At 43.5% G+C, this 22,384-nt stretch overlaps 1 protein-coding gene across 2 annotated transcripts in view; it reads left to right on the forward strand.

The window, feature by feature from the left end:
* Positions 1–11,331, forward strand: part of ss18l2 (ss18, like 2) — a 37,549-nt gene extending 26,218 nt beyond the window's left edge. Inside the window, exons 6-9 of one of the 2 annotated variants that reach the window (XM_072595799.1) lie at positions 1,531–1,632; positions 3,052–3,168; positions 5,488–5,615; positions 9,230–11,331. In XM_072595799.1, the coding sequence (XP_072451900.1) occupies positions 1,531–1,632; positions 3,052–3,168; positions 5,488–5,615; positions 9,230–9,256 (374 nt within the window). In that variant the 3' untranslated portion in view covers positions 9,257–11,331. The remainder of the gene's footprint in view (positions 1–1,530; positions 1,633–3,051; positions 3,169–5,487; positions 5,616–9,229) is intronic. The other variant, XM_072595800.1, reaches the window with a different exon arrangement.
* The last annotated feature ends 11,053 nt before the right edge of the window (positions 11,332–22,384 follow it).

The raw sequence follows: 22,384 nt of genomic DNA on the forward strand, positions 1-22,384 counted from the left end.
TGCCCCCCCCCCCCCCTTCTGTAACTGCCGTCCATCACATACTGTTGCTATTGCAAATTCCTCATCGCTTCTATCTGTCTCTCGAACCGATCCATTCGATCTGATAAGATTCGCATCCCACACCATTTATGGCAGATATAATCTGCAGTAACCTTTAAACTCTCTTTAAACTCCCACATCTGACAAGAAGTACATATCACTGCAAAGACCATTTTTGCTCCTTCACAGTCTACAGACCCAGAAAATAACACCCTCTTATTCCTCTACAAACACTGCCTCAGGTTAAATTAATAGCAATGGCTTATATTTTAAGTTTAATCAAGAGACTTACCTCCAAAAACATATAATCAAGAAAGAACCCACTGTACTCACTAATACAGCCTTTCTCTTGGACAGACTTAAAACAACAATTAACTTACCTGATTCTGTGCTGTGAACTTTGCCCAACAGTTCCTCCAAGATTAGTTGTGAATTTCACTGTTTGTTAATTTTCCCAGATGCACTCCGATGTCCAGCGATACACGAATTCAAACAGCAAAGGCGGGAACTGTGCAGGTTCTCTCTCTCTCTCTCTCTCTCTCTCTCTCTCTCTCTCTTTCTCTCTCTCTCCCTCCCCTGGACTGTCCTCACCATGTGCTTCCTTTGTCTGCTCTTCTCCCTTTTAAAACAGCTGTTGTTTTGCCTTTTTTTTCAAGTTCCAAAATAATGAAACAGCATATAACACAGTAATTGCTGCTCCTGGAATTCGAGGAAATCACCTCCAACACCTAAAGTACCTCAAAAAAAGGAGCAGCTCTTACAGCCAGAAATTTTTCCCGTCCTCCATCCTGGATTACCCAGAATCCATAGTTTATTATAAAAGAGCAGACTAGAGCAGGTGACCTATATCATTCTACAAAGTGCCCATTTTTAATGTGAGCCTCATAGTCAATATTGACTCTTTATTAAAGTATCGACAGGATTTTTGGCTTAACTGGCCGAGTCCGCTAGCCTCTTGCAATCTGTAAGCGTTCTCCTTTCGCCATTGTACATATCAAGCCTCCCTTTAAATTCAGTGATGCACTCTGCTTCATCCACTCCAAATGGTGCAAAGTTCCACCTTCTGCTTCCCTTTGTGTGTAATACATTTGATCGGTTGGTTTTTTTTGTATTTATGACCATGTTATTGTAAATTCGGCCACAAAGTGAAAGCAGTTTCTTACCCTATCAAATTGCTTCACAATGTTAAATACAGGAGGAGGTCCCTCAAGCCTTACCATTCATCTAGGTCGAGGCTGGATTGCATCAGAATTCCATTTACCCAACAAGGCTTTGTTTCCTTTATTTTCCTTGCTCAATATCTGTCTTCATCAATCTTGGTCTTGAAGCCTTGACCCCCAAACATCCTTTTTGGGGGAGAAAGTTTCACATTTTCATCACCCTGTGTGTGACAAGTGCTTCCTGATTACACTTCTGCATTGTCTAGTGCTATTGCTCATGATGATGAGGAATGAACTTGTCACTGATGTGTATTTGTCTCTCACCAATCAGCTTCTGCACAGCCACAAGCAGCTCAGGGGGAATATTTCAACAACCAGTTTAACCAGACGCAGGCTCCACCAGAGGGAATGAACCTACAACTTTATTCAGAAGGTACTGAATTTCTGTGTCAGGGAACTTTGCTGAATTGCAAGGAGTGAGAGCTCTTGGCGAGACATGCCAGCTTTGGAATTTCAATGGCTGTGGACTGTAGGAGGACAGTCAGTATTGGGAATGTTTCCACTGGAGCAGCAATGGCTAAGAGGCTTTTAAAAATACAAATATTCTTCATAGAGTGAATGAGGAAAGACGATCCCCTCTAACAAGGAAGTCTGTAATGAGGGGCTATTAATTTAAAATCAAAAATTGTGTGAGGGAATTGGATAAATTGCTTTGCACAGAGCATCTTTTGTTTTGCACAAGGAATGACTAAGGCAGAGATCGTAGCATCTTTTAACAATAACGTAAATTTACTTTACACCCTTTACTGGAAATTAAGTAATATTTACAGCAGAAGGTGATTCCCCAACTCGACATCTACAGCTTAGTCAGGCTCATTGGATCAGCAGAGAAACTGATGCTCAAAACTTGAACTGATTCTTTTGGACTGTATTGTCTTCATCGAAGTGAAGAATGTCCATATTTGGGAATGGAACACTTGCCATTTCAGGCCCCCGATATCCGTATCGGGCATTCTCAGAGCAGGTACAACACAGGGTTTGATAGCGCAAAATTCCCTCTACTCTTTTTTTTTCTTTTAAATGCAAAGCAAAACTCTCTCTACACTGTCCCCATTACATGCTCTTATGTGTACCAACTGGGGTTAGATGCAGAGTAAAATTCCCTCTCTACTGTCCCCATCAAATACTGTCAGGAGAGGTGCAGAGCAGTGTTGGATACAAGAGTAAGAATGAGGATTAAAACAAGAATAGTCTGATTGTGGGAATGGGAGGCAATGTTTTCAAGAATCTTGGTGGTGTTGCACGGTGTTCAGTCAAATTCCCAAGTTTCCAAACTCTCCAGTGGCAAGGGGAAGGGCAGCTGGGAAGGACAATACTGTTCTTGGCTTTTGCCTCACCAGAGTTCAGGTGGAGAGAATGTTCCTTAGTCCCTGTGAGAACAGGATGAGCTGCTGGAGCCATTGCTCCAGAAATTGACTCCATCGGTGCTGTTGACATCTCTAAGACCAGTATATCGATGTGAACAAGATGATTTTATTGGGGTACTCTGGGTGACAAGCTCTGTGGGTGATGATATGGGCCCAGAGAGGAAACTTCTTACTGGACACATTCAAATCCCCACCTGCCCTGATGAGATGTGAACTCACATGTGATGCAGTGACATATCTGACACAGCACAACATGTGAAGGATGATGAATGGTTGCCGTCAGGATGATGGCATCTCCCTTTGGCCTGTACCCCAGTGAGAATCAGTGTCCCTGACCATGGGAGTTAAATCTCATGTTAAACTGAAATAAGTTTGTGTGATGAGTCATAAGAGAAGTAACATTAGGATTGGTTTACTTGTCACAGGTACATGGTATGGACCTCAGCAGGGGCAGTTCCCACAGAACTCCAGCTCTCACCAGCAGAACTTCTACCAGCAATATCCCACACAGCAGCCGCTGACAAGCACGCCTCAGGAATTTAGTGAGTTCTTGAAGTTTCTATCGGAGAAAGACCTGTTGTGTCTTACCATGAGGCCTGTGTCTAGGGATTTCAATAATATGGCGAATATACCTTGGGTGCTGGGTCAGTGATTAAACCAGAAAATGTTTAACAGATGATATTCCGATATTGAATTAGCAGCAAAAAACTTAGAGACTTACAAGGGTTTTATTGGAAATCCATAACTTAACAAGTAACCTTCCAACTTGCCCTGTGGAGAAGCCCACTCCCAGAGGAAGAATCCAGTGCTATGTTTTAAATCAACCTGTAATGATACATCTGGGACTTCAACCCAGACCTTCTGAGGAAGGGACACTACCACTTGTTAAAGAGCCCTCTGAAGAACTCAGTTTGTTTAATTCATGTGTTGAATTGCATTTCTCTGATTCATTCATTCATTAGACTGGGGCACTTAATAGTGCAATGTAATTGAATAAAAACGAACAGTTTTTGGACATTGGTTTTCAGGAACTCCGGTTTTGATACTTTTAATCAACCTGTGAGACATTACATACCTCTGGAACAGATGGCACTGAACAGGGTCTCCTGGCCCAGATATAGTGACGCTACCACAGCACCAGAATGGCTCAGAAATAGTTGCAATGTGCAGTGGCCAAGAATAAAATGTAGAACATGAATACAAAGTTTGATGACCCTTGTGCTCCCAATCAACTCAGTGGTTGTTCTGGTTGACCCATGCAGCCCTGCTTTGGCATAGTGATGGTGTCCTTACCCTTTGACTCGGAAGCCCATGTTCAAGTCCCACCTGTTTCAGAGGTGTGTAGATATATCTCTGAACAGGTTAATAAAAACTCTGGTTTACCCATGGGGTCACTCCTGTGGCACAGTGGTCTGTCCTTTGCACTGGACCGGGAGGTTTGATGTCAAGTCCCACCTGTCTCAGAGGTGTTAAATCACATCTCTGAACAGTTTGATTGAGGGGAGAAAAAGGTTCTGGTTGATCCTTAGAGAGACCTGCATTTTGAGGGGAACTAGTGCTTTAATACTGGCTCAGTGACTCAGTACACCAACAGGAAAGCTTCACTTAGTTAGAATCTGTGTATCTATGGAATTCCTGTCTCTGAATCTCCTCCTGTCAGTGCTATAATGCATTTACACATTATCTGTTGACATGGTTTTTTGTTATTGTTGATCTGACACAGTTTATATCCCATCTCACTGCTTTTGGAGATTACCCTGAAACTAAAGTGCAGCAGGTATCCTGCAGTTAGACTGGTGTAAAATTGCATTCGGAATTTTAGATATCACAGAGAATAAAGCGCTTTGTTTAGATTTTCTCACTGAAATTTGCTATCTATCTACTTCTATGAATAGATTGTTATAGCTTGGCCAAACCAGTTTAATGAACTTTAAGTCCAATGACTTAAAGTTGAAGGACTGAACACCATTATTAAAAATTTCTATTTTTGCTGATAAATCTTTGGCTGCAGAGTGCCTCCAGATTTCCCTTTTAATTTAAATGCTGTCCCTGTCACATTTCACTCGATGGTGGCCTTGCAATATTTTCTCACTACTTGGTTCAGCTCAGCTTTCTGAATCTTTTCCAACTGCCCTCTCTCTCCAGTCTCGATCCACAACCCACCCTCCTTACCTGTTCTATTGGTTATACCCTACTCAACTTTATTCTCATTAGACTTTCTTAAAGAACATTGCTGGTCTTTTGTTTTGGTTAGCAGTTTGAGTGGCCTTCATCTGGACTGTAACATTTGACAATTGGATAGACTGTATAGGCTGGAGTGGCTCTGGTAGTCTCCTTGGTGAACACCTTGTAGTTTTGCCGTTGCACCCCTCCATAGGAAGATGAGCTTTCATTTCTGTCATGTCTTTGACACTCTCAGGACCTCCAATACACTTGAAGACGATGTATGTTTTCAGTGAGGTACTATTATAATACATTCAACATGTCAGCCAATTTCCACTCAGCAATGTCCTACAAATGCAATGTGAAAATGTTTGGGAGATCTCCTCTTAGTGATGTTGGTTGAGAGATAAATATTAGGCAGAACATCATGGAGAATTTCCTGCTGTTCCTTGATCATGTCACCTCATGGAGTCATCTGAGAGGGGAGTTTAATGTCTCATCCAAAAGATGTACCCTTACGAAGTGCTCTTGGTGGTGCATTGAAGTGTTCCAGTACAGGGTGAATTGATTGACACTCAGTCAGTCTGATTGACAGAAGAATTAACATTAGCAATTGTGCAATTCCATCACCCCAGCCCCTCCCTGGTGTTTAAGCAGGATCTTTTTGTCAATTAATTATCTCTCTTCTTTTTTGACAGACTCTGCACAGAATTCTCAAGGACAGTTCAGAAACTTCCAGCAGGATCCAGGGCAACAGTACGTTGCCTATAGACCTCAGCAACCTGCTCCCAGCCCAGCACAACAACAGGCATTCCAGTATAGTCAGGTACGGCAAGAGGCTATCCTGCAGTTTATCATGATTCTGTAAGCAAGAGATGTTATACATTAAAACAAAACCCTGTTCCTTGTCTCATGATTCCTACCGCAGGTGACATAGTGGCTCAGTGGTCTGCACTGCTGCCTCACAGCACCAGGGACCTGGGTTCCATTTCTCCCATGGATGACTGTCTGTTAGGAGCTTGTGCCTTCTCTGTGTATCTGCATGGGTTTCCTTTGGGTGCACTGGTTTCCTCCCACAACCCAAAGCTGTGCAGATTAGGTGGATTGGCCATGGGAAATTGCCACTGGTGTCCAGGGATGTATAGGCTAGGTGGGATAGCCATGATAATTACAGGGATCAGATAAGATACTCGGTTTGGGTAAAATGCTTTTTGGTCAGTGCAGACTCAGTGGGCCAAACGACCTCTTTCTGCAATGTCGGGATTGTATGGATTCTATGACTCTTCAACAATCATTTGTGAACTGGATGACCCACATTGATTTTGCTAGCACATAATCACTTAACTTTGAATTAGTGACTATCTGATATTTATGGCTGCTGGTCTGCTGTTGCTCAAAAGTGGAAAGATCTTCCCTGTCTGGCCTATCAAGAGTCTTTGTATTCTGCTCAGGAAATCTCATCCTCATGACTCTAGGAGTGGATCCACACCACATCACTTGCACTCGTTCAGGAAGGTGGCTCATTACCACCATATCCAGGGTAATTAGGATGGACAATAAATGCGTAAAATAATTCTTAACAAAGTCGCTTGCTCAGTCTTCCCTTTTTCTTGAGGAAAGAACCCCTGACTCAGTCTTTTCCTGATATGTGTAATCGCTGCAATCTCTAGCACCGCTGTATTCTTTGTAGGTTCCATTGGCTGTTCACAGTAAGAACATAGAACAGTACGGCACACGATGCTGTGCCAAACATGTTGCCAAATTAAACTAATCCCTTCTGCCTGCCCTTGGTCCATAACTCTTCATTCCTTGCATCTTCATGTGCTCATCTAAAAGTCCCTTAAATGCCCTGATTGTATCCGCCTCCATCACTACCCCAAGCACTGCTTTCCAGACTCCTACCACTCTGTGTAAAAAAAAAACTTGCCCCTCATATCTCCATTGAACTTCCCCCTCTCACCTTAAATGTATACCCCTAGTATTAGACATTCCAACTCTGGGAAAAAGATTCTGACCATCAACCCTGTCTAAGCATATCATCATTTTATAGATCTCTATCACGTCTCCTCTCAGCCTCTGCTACTCCAGAGAAAACAACCATGAATTTTTCTAGCCTCTCCTTATAGCCCATACCCTCTCATCCAAGCAGCATCCTGGTCAACCTCTTCTGCACCCTCTCCAAAACCTCCACACCCTTCTCATGTAGCAACCTGAACTGAACGCAATACTCTCGTGTGGCCTAACCAAAGTCTTGTAAAGCTCCAAAATGACATCCTACTTAATTCTCCGACCAATAAAGGCAAGCATGCCATACACCTTTTTTACCACCCAATCTATTTACGTAGCGACATTCAGGGAGCTATGGACTGAAGCCCAAGATCCCTCTGTATATCAGGGCTGTTCATGGTCCTGCCATTAACTCTACACTTTACCTTAACATTTGATCTCCAAACGTACAGCATGTCACACATAGCCAGTTAAACTCCATCTGCCGTTTCTTCACCCACGTCTGCAACAGATCTATATCCCATTGTATCCTTTGACAACATTCTACACTATCCACAACTCCACCTACAAGTACTCAGGTATTTTTGATCTAATTCATGTTTAACATAATCTCGCTGCTCTTCTATTCTCTTCTAAAATGAATTTTGATTTGTGTTCACTTTTCAGGGTCCTACTAACCAGTCACCACTTTTATTGATTTGTATATCAAACTACCTGATCTTTCTGAAGTCTGTTTTAACCTAAATTCCAGATCAATATATTTCTATGTAATATCCAGTTTACATTATCTAATAATCTATACATCTCTCTTGTCTAAGGTACTATACAAATCTTCGTCTTTCTACCTTTCATTACTCCGTTGGGAAACCTCTGTCTATTGAACAACTTCTTCAAGTCTTCCTTTCTCAACCCACTTTCGGTCATCTGTCTTTTTTCTGGTCCTGGACTAGCAATCCAGAGGTCAAGAGTTTAGATCCCACCTGAGCACATTGTGAAAACTGTGGTGATTTATGAAATTATACAAAATTAGATAAGGTTGGGAGTTGCTGTATTGTTAATAACCTGTCTGGTTCACCATTGCTCCTTAAAGGGAAGAAAACTGCAAGCCTTGTCTGCTCTGGCTGATACAAGACTTCAGTCCTCCACCTTCATAACTCCTCGTACCTTCCTGAAACTCCAAGAGAGAAAGATTTCCACCTTAGTACTGGAAGCCAGCTGTCCTTTTTCCTTCAACCTTGCTGTTTGTTAGTCCATGTGGAAACGCCATTTCCATACAATGTAGGAGCAGAAGCAGACCCATTCAGGTTTCATTTTGTGGGGCAATCTAATCCTGGAGTCACTGTTTCGGCATAAGAGGTCAGAGATGAGAATTTCTTTTCTGTCAGAAGCTGATGTATGCAGGGTAATTTGGTATCTTACATTTGGCAGAAGTAGATAAATTGTTGATAAAGGAGTGAAAGGTCACTGGGGTTATGTGCGAATGTGGAGTGATCAGATCTACCCTGACCTCAGTGATTGGCAGAGCAGCCTGGAGAGGCTAATTGGCCGACTCCTGTTCCTTGTAATGTAGCGACCTGAACTGAACGCAATACTCTCGTGTGGCCTAACCAAAGTCTTGTAAAGCTCCAAAATGACATCCTGCTTAATTCTCTGACCAATAAAGGCAAGCATGCCATACACCTTTTTTACCACCCAATCTATTTACGTAGCCACATTCAGGGAGCTATGGACTGAAGCCCAAGATCCCTCTGTATATCAGGGCTGTTCATGGTCCTGCCATTAACTCTACACTTTACCTTAACATTTGATCTCCAAACGTACAGCCAAGTATGTGCCAATGTTCAGTATCACTGCTCACGTGATCTGTGAAACCTGGTCAATCAATGATCTGACTGCCTTCACTTCTCACAAATTGATTTTATGGTCTTGTGTAGAAGAGTTGTATGGGTGGTACAGTAATAGACTCATAGAGTCATGTAGCACAGAAACAGACCTTTCAGTCCAATCAGTCCACGCCGACCATGTTCCCAAACCAAACCAGTCCCACTTGCCTGTATTTGAACCATTTCCCTCCAAACTTTTCCTATTCATGTACTTATCCAAATGTCTTTTAAACATTTAACCGTCTTAGCCAATTAGCCTCTCTAGGCTGGTCTGCCATTCACTGAGGTCAGGGTCGATCTGATCACTCCACATTCCCACCTAACCCCAGTGACCTTTCACTCCTTTATCAACAATCTGTCTTCTTCTGCTTGTGACTGAATGACACATTGACCCTAACTGTCTAGCCTTGTGCATGAAGATTGACCTTTTGGACAGGGTTTCTGTCACAGGTTTATCCAGAATATTGGAGCAGAAACTTAGTTATTCACCACACAAAACCCTTCTGAAGTGTCTTTAATGCTTAACATATCTCTCTTTGTTCTTTTACAGGGAGCTCAGTATGGGGGCTTTCAGTAACATTTGGAGATGTGAATGTTGAAACTGCCAATGGACTGCTTCATACTGTGGACACTTGTGTTCTGCACATAGAAGTTTAACTTCTTTTTTGTTTTTGCAAACAGAATTCACTTTATGACTTCACTGAATTGTTTTGAAAATATTTCTACCTGCTTTCAATTGTGATCCACCCAGGCCAAGCAGTTAACACTAATTTTCATGCACCAATACAGATCTGTTATTGTTTGGGAGCTTATGAACAGCCCCGAAACCTCTACCCACCTCTCCTGAAGACCCTGACCCTTACTGGAATTTAGTTCCATATATCCCTCCTTCTCTCTCATCCTCCTTGCTGTCCCTCCAAGGGAGAAGGTGAGAAGTCCCACTTTGTATTTGATTTGATTTGTCCTTTGGTACCAACATCATCCATGGCTTACACCTTGCGGCTACTCTTTCAGTGACTGGACATTGCTAAAGTGCCAGAAGCTGCTGGTTCCAGTTGTCAAACTGTTGTCGCTCAGAAAACCAGCAACCTTTCAGAATGGAAGCGCTTGATACTGTCCATTATGCCCATGCAGACTTTATAATTTAATACGCCAGTCAGTGCCACTCGACTGCCCTTTTCCCTTCCCCCCCAAAATTTTCCACTTTGATTCTATTTTTTGTTATTCCTTAACAGAATATGGTGTCACTGGCCGAGCTAGCATTTGTTGTCCATCTTTCATTGCATGGTCTTGCTCAGCCATTTCAAAGGGTAGTGAAATGCTGTGGGTCTGGAGTCACATGTAGACCAAAGCAGGTAAGGACAGCAGATTTCCTTCCCTGACCAGCATTAGTGAACCAGATGGGTTTTTACAATAGTGACAGCAGTTACATGGTCACTGTTAGACTTGCTTTTACTTGCAGACTTCTTATTAATTGGAAATAAACCCCGATCCTCAAAGCATTAGCCTCGGCTTCTGGACTACTCAGGTGATAGTGGTGTAATGATGGTGGACTAACCTAGTAATCAAGAGGCCCCAGCTAATGCACATCCTGCTGTGATAGCTGGTAGACTATTCATCTAGAGACCCAAGTAATATTCTGACAAATTAGGTTAAATCCTACTATGGCAAATGTAGAATTTGAGTTCAAAAATAATCTAGAAAATGACTATAATGATATCCATGATACCATTGCCAGTTATCAGAGGCAAAACCCATCTGGCGCATTAATGTCCTGTAGGGAAATAAATTTGCCATCCTTCCCTGGTCTGGCCTACATGTGACTCCAGACCCACAGCAATGTGGTTGACTCTTAACAACCCAGCCAGTGATGTCCATTTCTCACGAATTAATAAAGAAAGGAAAAGTTAATTTCAGTTAATATTCTTCAAATATTGTCCAATTCCCTTTTAAAGGTTTCCTTTAAATATACTTTTGCCAGCCATTGAGGCAACATGTTCCAGATCACAACAACTTGGAGTATTCATTCAAAATGATTCTCCTCCCTTTTTGATTTTTGAACATCTTTGTGAAATCTCCCCTTAATCTTCTCACCTGATGGAGAATAATGACAGCTTCTCCAAGCACTCCGTGTTAGTAAATGTGCTGAGGGGCGAGTTAGAAGATGTGACTGGGTTATAATAAGCAAGTCAAGCACATTGCTGTTCTTTCACCTCTGTGTCCATGACACTGGGATAGTAAACACACATAAGGTTCTTGACTGCGGAACACAACTGTGTCTAAACAATAAGCAAGTGACACTGATGACATCCCAACCACAGGTCCATTGACATTTTCTGATTGGGAAAACAGTGATTGGACTCATTGAGTTGGCTCTGACACAAACCATTGCTTTGGTAAGTGGGACCAGCATCTTAGCAGTTGAATAGCAAATTTCTTTTTTCTTAACACACCAGTTTTAATTCTGAAAAAGGATACCGTGTGGGTATTTGAGGGGCTGTTAACATGACAGGATTTAGGTACGATTTTTGTGTACATTAGAGGTGGTGGATTGGAAGTTGAACTTACATGTGTAGGAACCTTTTGGAATCAGAAGGGGTGACTAGTTAATCATCTGTTCAACTTTCTGACAATTAAAAGTTTTTTTCTATATTGGCGTGAAAATTCTACTTGCAACCAACAGTTTGCGCATTTGCATCGTGCTCCCTCGGGATTGCAACAAGGCGAAAACTGGCATTTAGCCAAGTGAGGAACGTTGACAAAAACCTCGGTCAAAGAGAGAAGGAGTAAGGAGTGTCTCAAAAAAGGAGTGGTTTTGGGAGGGATTCCTCGCGTTAGTTTGCATCACATTTGAGGTGCAATCACCACAGTGGAGTGATTTAAGCCAGGAGTAAATAAGTGGGCAGTACTGGGGATCGAGGAACAGACAGCGTAGTCTCAGAATTAAGAGGCAATTTAAGACTGAGATGAGGAGTAACTTCTTCTCCCTGAGGATTGGGAGTTTTTGGAACCCCTTGCCTCAGAGCTGAGGGGACAGAGTCCTTGTGTTTATTTAAGGGTGAGATAGAGAGATTTGTGATGAATTGTGGAATCAAGGAGAAAGGTCTGGAAAGTGAACATGAATGTCAGATCAGCCCTGTTTGGTGTGGGGTGTGGGGGGGGGGGGGGGGGGGGGGAGGAGTTCAGGGAACATCTCTGGGACACACGCACTAAACATCCCCAACGCCCTGTGGCCAAACACTTTAACTCCCCCTCCCAGTCTACCAAGAACATGCAAATCCTGGACCTCCTCCACTGCTAAACTCTAGCTACCTGACGCCTGGAGGAAGAATGCCTCATCTTCTGCCTTGGGACCCTCCCACCACACAGGATCCATGTGGATTTCACCAATTTCCTCACTCACCCCCGCCCCCCCCACAGGGATCCCAGGGATGATGGATGAATGGATCATAAGAGCAACAATTTTTATGGAGAGTGTGAAATGACAGGGACCCTGCTACTGAGTTTGCAGTCGATACAAAAGATTAATGGCACCTGCATCTCCAGATCCGTCTTCTAAGGTGCCTTTATGTCATTGATCCAAGCCTTTTGCCCATATTGTTGTGGTCTCAGAATGATTATTTGGTCAATATAATACGTGGTATGTTGCAAAATCTTATCACAAAATTTGTTCCACAGAACTTATTGTTCTCAGCTGTAGCAGAACACAGGGACGGTTATAGAGTGTTACCATTCACATCTGTATCCCCCTGACTTGGACTAGAAAGAAATAATCAGCCAGACTTGGGGCAATTGGCATGAACTTATGGTAGGATGCTGTTGTGATGTTTCCTTCCATGCTCCCACTTTATATCTTTGCAGGTATTGAATAACCTGATTCAGGAATTCAGCCTGGGTGAGATAAATGAATTGACCTCTGTAGAGAAACTATCGAACCCTGGATGCTCCAGAACGTTCACAATCAATGGAATGGTTTGGAAGTTCTCTTCACTTTACAGAATGAGTCGTACATTTCACTCACTTGAGCAGATTGAAATTCACATTCTTAGGTTGACTGGGCACTTAAGCTATTGTAAAAGCTTGAATAACAATTGAAACTAGCTGTTTCACTCAGCTACAATACAGTAATAGTATGAGCATTGTCTACTGCCAACAAAATGCTGCAATCAAGCCAAAAAGATGTTCTGCTTATCACACAACTTACTAAGGTGATATATGAACTTTGGTGCTCGTGGGGTGCCTGATGTGTGCGTACATCCCAAAAACTTGTGGATCGTATCAAACAGCATGTCCCCTCAGCAGATTACGTCAAGCTAGTGTTATAACCCTTTTGAGAAAGTGCACTGATGATCAAGCCTACTTTTCCCAGCGTCATCACGAGGATTTAATCAAAGTACATCGCGTCCCTATTTTACCCAAGTTCAGGTTCAGAGACAGGTTAGAATGGGGAGGAGAACAAGGATGTCGTGACAGTTCCTGGTAAAATGATCAAGTGATGGCAAAAGGCCAGAGGGAGGGGTCCAGGTGGAGGATGACTATTGAAAATAGGTGAAAGGGCCTCTATGGCTGGGAAAGGACACCTGTCTGAAGAACTGGACACAGAGGTGAAGACAATGGAAGAAGAGTTTATCATGTGCCTGAAATTCATTGAGCTAGGGATGAAAAAAGACTAAACTGCTGCAGTACCTGCCACATGCAGATGAAACCAAGCTAACATGAAGTCCCCAGAAGGCAATTCTTACGTTAGAGAGAGAGAGATACAACCAGTGGTGGTTTAACCAGAGGGTTATCATACCTCAGGTAAGGGGAAAGTTTGAGAAGGAGTGTCCTTCACATTAGCCTTAGTCAGTGATGGGAATTTAACCCATACTGTTAGTGTTACTCTGCCTTGCAAAATAGCCATGCAGCCAACTGAGCTAACCAATCCCTATAGGGTAGGGGAATGGGTCTGGGTGGTTACTCTTCAGAGGGTTGGTGTGGACTTGGGCCAAATGGCATGTTTCCACATGTAGGTAATCTGATCTAAGTCTGAAATTATGATGTTGTGGCAGTAATGCCATAGGTGGCAGCACCCTGACCTGAGCCAGAGGATTCTGGTTTCACATCTACACGTGGGAATGCTGCACACTTCGAGCTACTAGCTTTGGATTACATGTTAAACTGAGACACTTCCTCTCCTCCTAGATGAATGTTAATGGCACTATTTTGAAGAGCAGGAGATGACCACAGAATTGTTATGATGTTAAAGGGAGCCATTATTCCCATTAGGTCTGCATGTGTGTCTTCAAATGGGCATTGTTGCAACTCTGGTGGGAGGGATACACTAGTAATCAAGACCCACTATTCCATGAGCTCCACAAAAATTGTAAGTACCCATTTTTTTTTTAAAATCAGCAAAACAGTCAAATTGTTTCTCTTTTTCTAGTCATCTAAAGCAAAAGGAGCTTCCCTCTGGTTCTTCAGTACGCTCAAAAATAGCTTGTTCATTATAAACAAACTTGTTATCTAGACAAGTAACAAAATTACATTCAGTAAACAAAACTACTTATTACAGAAAGATTGGCTGTCAGCTAAGCTGCAGTGCAGAATTAAACTGCATCCTCTTAATCACAAAAAAACATCCATACACAGGAAAACACAGCTATGCGGAGATAGTGTGGATTGTAAAAAGAAAGGAAGAACTGTAGGTCAAGCATATGGATTCAGAAAACAGACTGGGTGGACTTCTGTCAGTTCCTTTGATTCCCTGTTGATGAGATCAAGTTGCTGACAGTTCAGAACAATCAAAGGTCTCCGGATCAGATTTTTGGTTCTGATGGGAAACGGTAAGGAGTAGTGATCGGTTTTCAAACTGCTTCACTGAGTACCAGAGCTTTTAACTGGTTTTGTTTTAATATTAGATCCCTATTGGCAGAAATCTGCTATCTCTCATCCCACGTCTGGGAAAACACACAACTTGACGCCAGAGGCTGTTGCTAGGCATTGCAGAGCACGATTCCTCCAGTTTTCCTAAAACTGGTTATCCAGTAATTAAGTGACATAAAATTCAGTTAATCTCTCTCGTTGGACTCCTTATTTTTCCAAAATTTCCTGCTTTCAGTAAAGATCAGACAATCCATAGCTCCTTTTGACATCATAATAAAACTGTGGAAATCTGAAACTAAAATTACTGGGGAAACTCAGCAGGTCTGGCAGCATCTGGGGAATTGTTCAAACAGTCCCATATCCCAATTTCTCCTCATATATTCCAAACAGCATTGTGACATTCTCCACTCTTTTCCTATTTCCCTGCACATTATATAAATAAGTCCTCTAAAGCCCTCTTGAATATCTACTACACATCAAAACAGCTCTGTGTCCTTTTTGATCCCTTTAGGAGAAGGAACAGTTTATCCATGTCTACTGCATTCAGACCTCCGATGACCTTAGAAAAGTTAATCAAATCTACTCTTGGTTTTCTTCTCTGTAAGGAAGCTATCCCAACCACTCCAATCTATCTCAATAACTGTTGTTTATCATCATAATTACAACATTTCAAAGGCATCTGGATGGCTGTATGCATAGGAAGGGTTTAGAGCAATATGAGCCAAAATGCTGGCAAAGGGGCTAGATTTATTTTAGGAATCCTGGTTATCATGGACAAGTTGGACCAAGGGTCTGTTTCCATGCTGTACAACTCCATGGCTCTATGACAATATACAGCGAGGATACCACAAAGAACTCTCCTCAGTCTCTCCCCTAGCCTGAGATCCTCAGATTAAACCACCACCGGTTGTCTCTCGAATGAGAAAGATCTGCTAAGACTATGGTGACTAATGGGTTCACATTGTTCCTGAAGTGTAACACCCAGAATCGTACTTAATACCTATTTGGAGTATCTTATACAAGTTCAGCACCATTTACCCACTCCTGTACTCTGTCAGTATTAAAGTATTTATGGTTTATTAGCCATGCTCTCCACCTGTCCTGCCACCATTAATGACTTATGCAGATCCACATCAAAGTGTCTCTGCTCCTGCACATCCTTTTGAAGAGAACCCTTTTTAAAATACTGTCTGTCCACTTTTTGTTGTGGGTATATCATCTCACGTTCTCTACATTGAACTTCATCTACCACTATCCATCCACACCACCAACTTGTGAATGTCCTTTTACAGTCCTACATTACAATGTTCCAAACTTGCAAATTAATCCTGCAGTCCAAGACCGAAAGAATTAATACAAATCAGGGAAAGCAAGGGTTGTAATACTGAATCCATGACAAATGTTCCTCCAACTGGAAGAGGGCTGTATTAAAGCAGGAGCATAGCTTTTATAACTCTGTCATAGCTCTACAGTGATCATTGTTGCCTCCGGGTGTCAGACACCAAAGTTTGAAGTGAATCTACCCCGTTTTGTCCTAGACTTTATGGTATAATTATCACTGTCCCCTAATTGATTGATTGATTGAAGTGCCCCACCTCATTCCCAATGACTAGGTCTAGTAGTGCCTTTTTCCTTGTTGGAGTGGACACATGTTGCTATAGGGAGGTCTCCTGAACACAGTCTAGGAACACTTATTCCTCAGTGCACCTTACACAACCCACCCTATCCCACTCTACATTAAAGTAATGGAATCACAGAAGTGTTATCGTATAGAAGGAGGCCATTCTGCTCATTGTGTCTGTACTAGTTCTCCAAATTAGCTGAATGACTTACTGCTTTTTCACTGCCTTTATCTTTTCACACTATTTCTCTCCAGATAACCATCCAATGCCCCTCTTGAATACCTCAATTGAACCTGCCTCCACCACATTTCCAGGCACTGCGTTGAGATCCTAACTGCTTGCCGTATGGAAAGATTTTTCTTACTTTGCATTTGCTTCAGTTATGTATCACTTTAAATCTGTGCTCTCTGGTTCTCAATCTGTGCTCTCTGGTTCTCAATCTGTTGATGAGCTTTTGCCCTATCCTGTCCAGCCCGCTCATGATTGTCACAATATCTATCAAATCTTGTCTCCAAGGAAATCACTCCCTGTCTGTCTTCATAACTGAAGTTTCTCATTCCTGAAACCATTCTTGTAAATTGCTTCTGCACTCTTTAGGAAAGATGTGAATGCATTAGAAAATGTGGCAGCCACAATCGTACCACAGTCCAGCTGAGGTCTAACAAGTGTCTTATACAAGTTCAGCTTCACTTCCTTGCTCTTGAGCTTTTTGCCCCTCTTAATAAAGTTGAGAACACTTTTATTTACTGCTGTCTCCACCTGTCCTACTACTTCAATGATCTGTACACATATATACCCAGTGTCATAAAGTGTGGTACTGGAAAAGCACAGTTGGTCAGGCAATATCTGAACAGCAGGAGAGTCAACATTTCGAGCATAAGCTCTTCGTCAGGAATGTTGGAGACCCCAAGGAGCCTGATGGATAAATGGGAGGGGAGTAGAGCTGGGGCAAAGATAGCTTGGAATGCAATAGGTAGATGAAGGTGGAGGGGGGGGGGGGGTGGTGATGGTGATAGGTCAGAGTGGTGGGTGGAGCAGATAGATGGGAAGGAAGATGGGCAGGTAGGACAGTTTAAGAGGCAGATGCCAGGTTGAATCTGGGATAAGGTCAGGGGAGGGGAGATGAGGAAACTGCTGAAATTGACATTGATCCTGTATGGTTGGAGAGTCCCAAGGCAGAAGATGAAGCGTTCTTCCCCGAAACATCAGGTGGCTAGAATTTGGTAGTGGAGAAGGTCCAGGACTTGCATGTTCTTGGTTTCCTCATCTCCCCTCCCTCATCCTTTTCCCAGATCCAACCCTCCAACTCGGTACTTTTGAACTGTCCTACCTGTCCATCTTCCCACCTATTTGATCCACCCTCCCCATCGCCATCAACCCCCATCTTTATCTACCCATCACATTCTCAGCTACCTTTCCCCAGCCCCACCCCCTCCCATTTATCCCTCAGCTCCCTTGCGCCCCCCCCCCCCCCCCCCGCCGCCCAAAATTCCTGAATAAGAGCTTATGCTTGAAACATTGACTCTCCTGCTCCTCAGATGCTGCCTGCCTGGCTGTGCTTTTCCAGCACCACAATCTCCAGCATCTGCAGTCCTCACTTTCTCCTACATGTATACCTAGGTCCCTCTACTCCTGCACGTCCTTTAGAATTGTACTCTCTATTTTGTTTTGCTTTTCAATGTTCTTGTAACCTCAATGTTCCTGCATTAAACCTCATCTTCCCCCGTCCCGTTCCACCAACCTTTCGGAGTTCAAAATCACACAACATCAGGTTATAGTCCAACAGGTTTATTTGGAAGTACTAGCTTTCGGAGCACTGTTCCTTCATCAGGTAACTGTGCAACAGGATCATAAGACACAGAATTTATAACAAAAGGTTACACTGTCAGGCAACTGAAACAATATATTGAACAAACCAAGATTGCTGTTAAGCCTTTCATCCTTTAATATGGGTTGCAGGTTTCAGTTCATTAATATGTAAATCCCAGAACTTCTTTCAAGTCACATTCTTGGGATAACTTGAGATTTTCTAAAAAAAAGGTGACATCTCAACTCAGACAATTCATTAAAGGTGTGAGGATAGAGTCTGTCTGTATCCCAATTTTGAGTCAGACTGGATCTATTTCCAAAGTAGGAATTTATAAAATGTGACATGGATTGACTGCCTGCAGATTATGTGATTTTTGTGCAAGAAGTTCTGGGATTTACATATTAATGAATCAAAACCCACAACCTATTCTAAAAGATGAAAGACTTAACAGCAATCTAACTTTGTTCAACGTACTGTTTCAGTTGCATGATGCTGAAATCTTTTGCTATAAATTCTGTGTCTTATAATCCTGCTCCACAGCTACCTGATGAAGGAGCAGTGCTCCGAAAGCTAGTGTTTCCAAATAAACCTGTTGGACTATAACCTGGTGTTGTGTGATTTTTAACTTTGTCCACCCTGTTCGAACACCAGCACCTGCTCATCTTGTTGCACATTGTCCTGAGGGGTTTATGAAGGAAAACATCGTTTCTTTCCCGAATGCTTGTTAAAGAACAGAAGTGTCACTTGATGTCATTGGTCCTGTTAGATTGTACATGATGTTGGTCAAAACAGATTCACAAAGTATATTAAATGTTCAGTGAGGGAAGCTGAGTGCTGTAACTGTGACCAGTTGGTCCGCATCACAAAAGTTTGAAAGTTCACAGCACATTCAGCATCGCCAGAGTAATGAAGAAATTATGGACATCATGCGACAAGAAACAGATATAGTTAAAAGTGAAGAGAACATTCATGGGAGGGTTAAACAGAGTCAAACCGAATCCTGGACAATCAACGTGGATGTACAAGGGTTAGGAACTGAGCACAAAAGCAGCTGCTTCAATCCTGGTGGACAGCTCACTGTGACGGATGTCTGTAAGTGTCAGACTGACAAACAGAAAACTCCAAGGTTCACAATGCACAACCAATCACTGTGAAGCTCAGCCACAGAGGATAAAATGTCATTGAAACTCTTAAGACCTCTCCACTGAGGAACCTTCGCACGGTGGCACAGTGGTTAGCACTGCTGCCTCACAGTGCCAGAGACCCAGGTTCAATTCCCACCTCAGGCAACTGACTGTGTGGAGTTTGCACATTCTCCCCGTGTCTGCGTGGGTTTCCTCCCACAGTCCGAAAATGCGCAGGTTAGATGAATTGGCCATGCTAAATTGTCTGTAGTGTTAGGTGAAGGGGTAAATGTAGAGGAATGGGTCCGGGTGGGTTGCTCTTTGGAGGGTCGGTGTAGACTTGTTGGGCCGAAGGGTCTGTTTCCACACTGTAAGTAATCTAATCTCACTGTTGGGCAGAAATGCATGTTTGTCAGAGAGACTGGATGCAGTACTTTGATTAAAGGTATAAGAGAATTTCGAAATGAGTTTCCAAAGCCATTCAAAAGTTTAGGCAAATTGAAACAGGACTATCATATGACTCTACAAGAAGATGCTAACCTCGTCTAAGTGTACACTCCCAGAAAAGTACCTCACCCTCTGATGGGAAAAGTCGAATCACAGTTAGATAGTGTGATTGAAAGCGAGTCACATTGTCATGACAATTGATACAATGGTGCTGAGGACAAGTAACTGTTCCCACTGTTGGTGGCTCTCATTCAGTTAAACTGGAGTTGACTGGAAATTCTGTTTCATCCATTGACAATAATTTGTCAAAATTGATGACAAGCATGTTTTTCACAAACTGGATGTGAATAGTGGATTCTGATTATTATTCCATATGGTTTGAAATGACATTTCTTAATCAAACTCTGGCCAAACCAGAGCCCAGACAGTGAAAAGGAGCTTTAGGACTTTTGAATTCCTGGAATAGTATCAGACAATGCACCTCAATTCATGTATGAGGATTTCAGGATGTTCACTTGGAAAAAGGCACCTACCGGTTTAAACATTCTCAGCTCTAACATTGCATAAACAAGAGCCAAAAAGAACAGTCAAAACTGTGACGTCATTGCTGCTTCAGCATCTGGACTGGGAATCAGCTCAATTCAGTTTCAGAGAGACACCATTGAACAATGGGTACCCATCAATGGAATTGTACAGTGGAGAGAGAAAACATAATGTGACTGTTTCAGAAAACAGCCTCATGCCAAACATAATCTCTCAAGTCCAGGAGTTAGCAAAACTTTGGAGAGAGGCCATCGCAAAAATCAGCAGAGATTTGATTAGATTTAATTTGATTTAAGCTTTATACATGGACTTTAGTAAGGTGTTTGATAAGGTTCCCTATGGTGGACTAATGGAGAAAGTGAAGTCATGTGGTGTGCAAGGTATTGCAGCTAGGTGGATAAAGAACTGGCTGAGCAATGGGAGACAGAGAGTAGTCGTTGAAGGGAGTTTCTCAAAATAGAGAAAGGTGACCAGTGGTGTTCCTCAGGGGTCAGTGTTGGGACCACTGCTGTTTGTAATATACATAAATGATTTGGAAGAGGGCACTGTTGGTATGAACAGCAAGTTTGTAGATGACACGAAGATTGGTGGAGTAGCAGAAAGCTTATTGGACTGTCAGAGAATACAGGAGGATATAGATAGACTGGAGAGCTGGGTGGAAAAGTGGCAATGTGAAAGGGATGCATTTAGGCAAGACTAATTCTAGAGCAAATTATACAATGAACGGAAGAACCTTGGGAAAAGTTGATGGGCAAAGAGATCTGGGAGTGCAGGTCCATTGTACCCTGAAGGGTGCTGCACAGGTGGATAGAGTGGTCAAGAAGGCATATAGTATGCTTGCCTTCATTGGACGGGGTGTTGAGTATAAGAGCTGGCAAGTCATGTTAACATTGTACAAGACATTGGTTTGGCCGCATTTAGAATACTGTGTACAATTCTGGTCGCCACATTACCAAAAGGATGTGGACGCTTTGGAGAGGGTGCAGAGAAGGTTTACGGGCCGTCACCATGCCTAACCCCGCCCCCACGCCGATCTCCGCCCGCACGCCTAAACCCGCCCCCACTCCCAGCTCCAGCCCCACACCAGTTCCTAGCTCCGAGCCCTGCCATGTTTTCACCATCCCTCCAGGACTACCCCTCTCTGAGGACGAAAGATCAGTCCTCAGCAGAGGCCTCACCTTCATTCCCCTACAGTTTCACTACGAGTTCAACACGTGGCGAGACATCAAACAATTCTTCCGCCGCCTTCGCCTCTGCGCCTACTTCTTCAGCCAGGACTCTCGCCCACCCTCTGACGACCCCTTCTCCCACCTCCAACACACCCCATCCACCTGGACACCCCGTGCTGGCCTCTTACTTGCCCTCAATCTCTTCATAGCCAACTGCCGGCGCGACATTAACCGCCTCAACCTCTCCACCCCTCCCACCCACTCCAACCTCTCACCCTCGGAATGTGCAGCCCTCCACTCCCTCCGATCCAACCCCAACCTCACTATCAAACCAGCAGACAAGGGAGGCGTGGTAATAGTTTGGCGCACCGACCTTTACACTGCTGAGGCTAAACGCCAGCTCGCGGACACCTCTTCCTACTGCCCCCTTGACCATGACCCCACCTCCCACCACCAAACCATCATCTCCCAGACCATCCATAACCTCATCACCTCAGGGGATCTCCCATCCACCGCCTCCAACCTCAAAGTCCCACGACCCTGCACCGCCCGTTTCTACCTCCTGCCCAAAATCCACAAACCTGACTGCCCCGGCCGACCCATTGTCTCAGCCTGCTCCTGCCCCACCGAACTCATCTCTGCATACCTCGACACGGTCCTGTCCCCCTTAGTCCAAGAACTCCCCACCTACGTTCAGGACACCACCCACGCCCTCCACCTCCTCCATGATTTTCGCTTCCCCGGTCCCCAACGCCTTATCTTCACCGTGGACATCCAGTCCCTGTACACCTCCATCCCCCATCACAAAGGACTCAAAACCCTCCGCTTCTTCCTTTCCTGCCGTACCAACCAGTACCCTTCTACCGACACCCTCCTTCGACTGACTGAACTGGTCCTCACCCTGAACAACTTCTCTTTCCAATCCTCCCACTTCCTCCAAACCAAAGGAGTAGCCATGGGCACCCGCATGGGCCCCAGCTATGCCTGCCTCTTCGTAGGATATGTGGAACAGTCCATCTTCCGCAGCTACACTGGCACCACCCCCCACCTTTTCCTCCACTACATCGATGATGTATCAACACTGCCTCGTGCTCCCACGAGGAGGGTGAACAGTTCGTCCACTTT

This window comes from Chiloscyllium punctatum, chromosome 26 (assembly GCF_047496795.1).
Source record: "Chiloscyllium punctatum isolate Juve2018m chromosome 26, sChiPun1.3, whole genome shotgun sequence".
Taxonomy (NCBI): domain Eukaryota; kingdom Metazoa; phylum Chordata; class Chondrichthyes; order Orectolobiformes; family Hemiscylliidae; genus Chiloscyllium; species Chiloscyllium punctatum.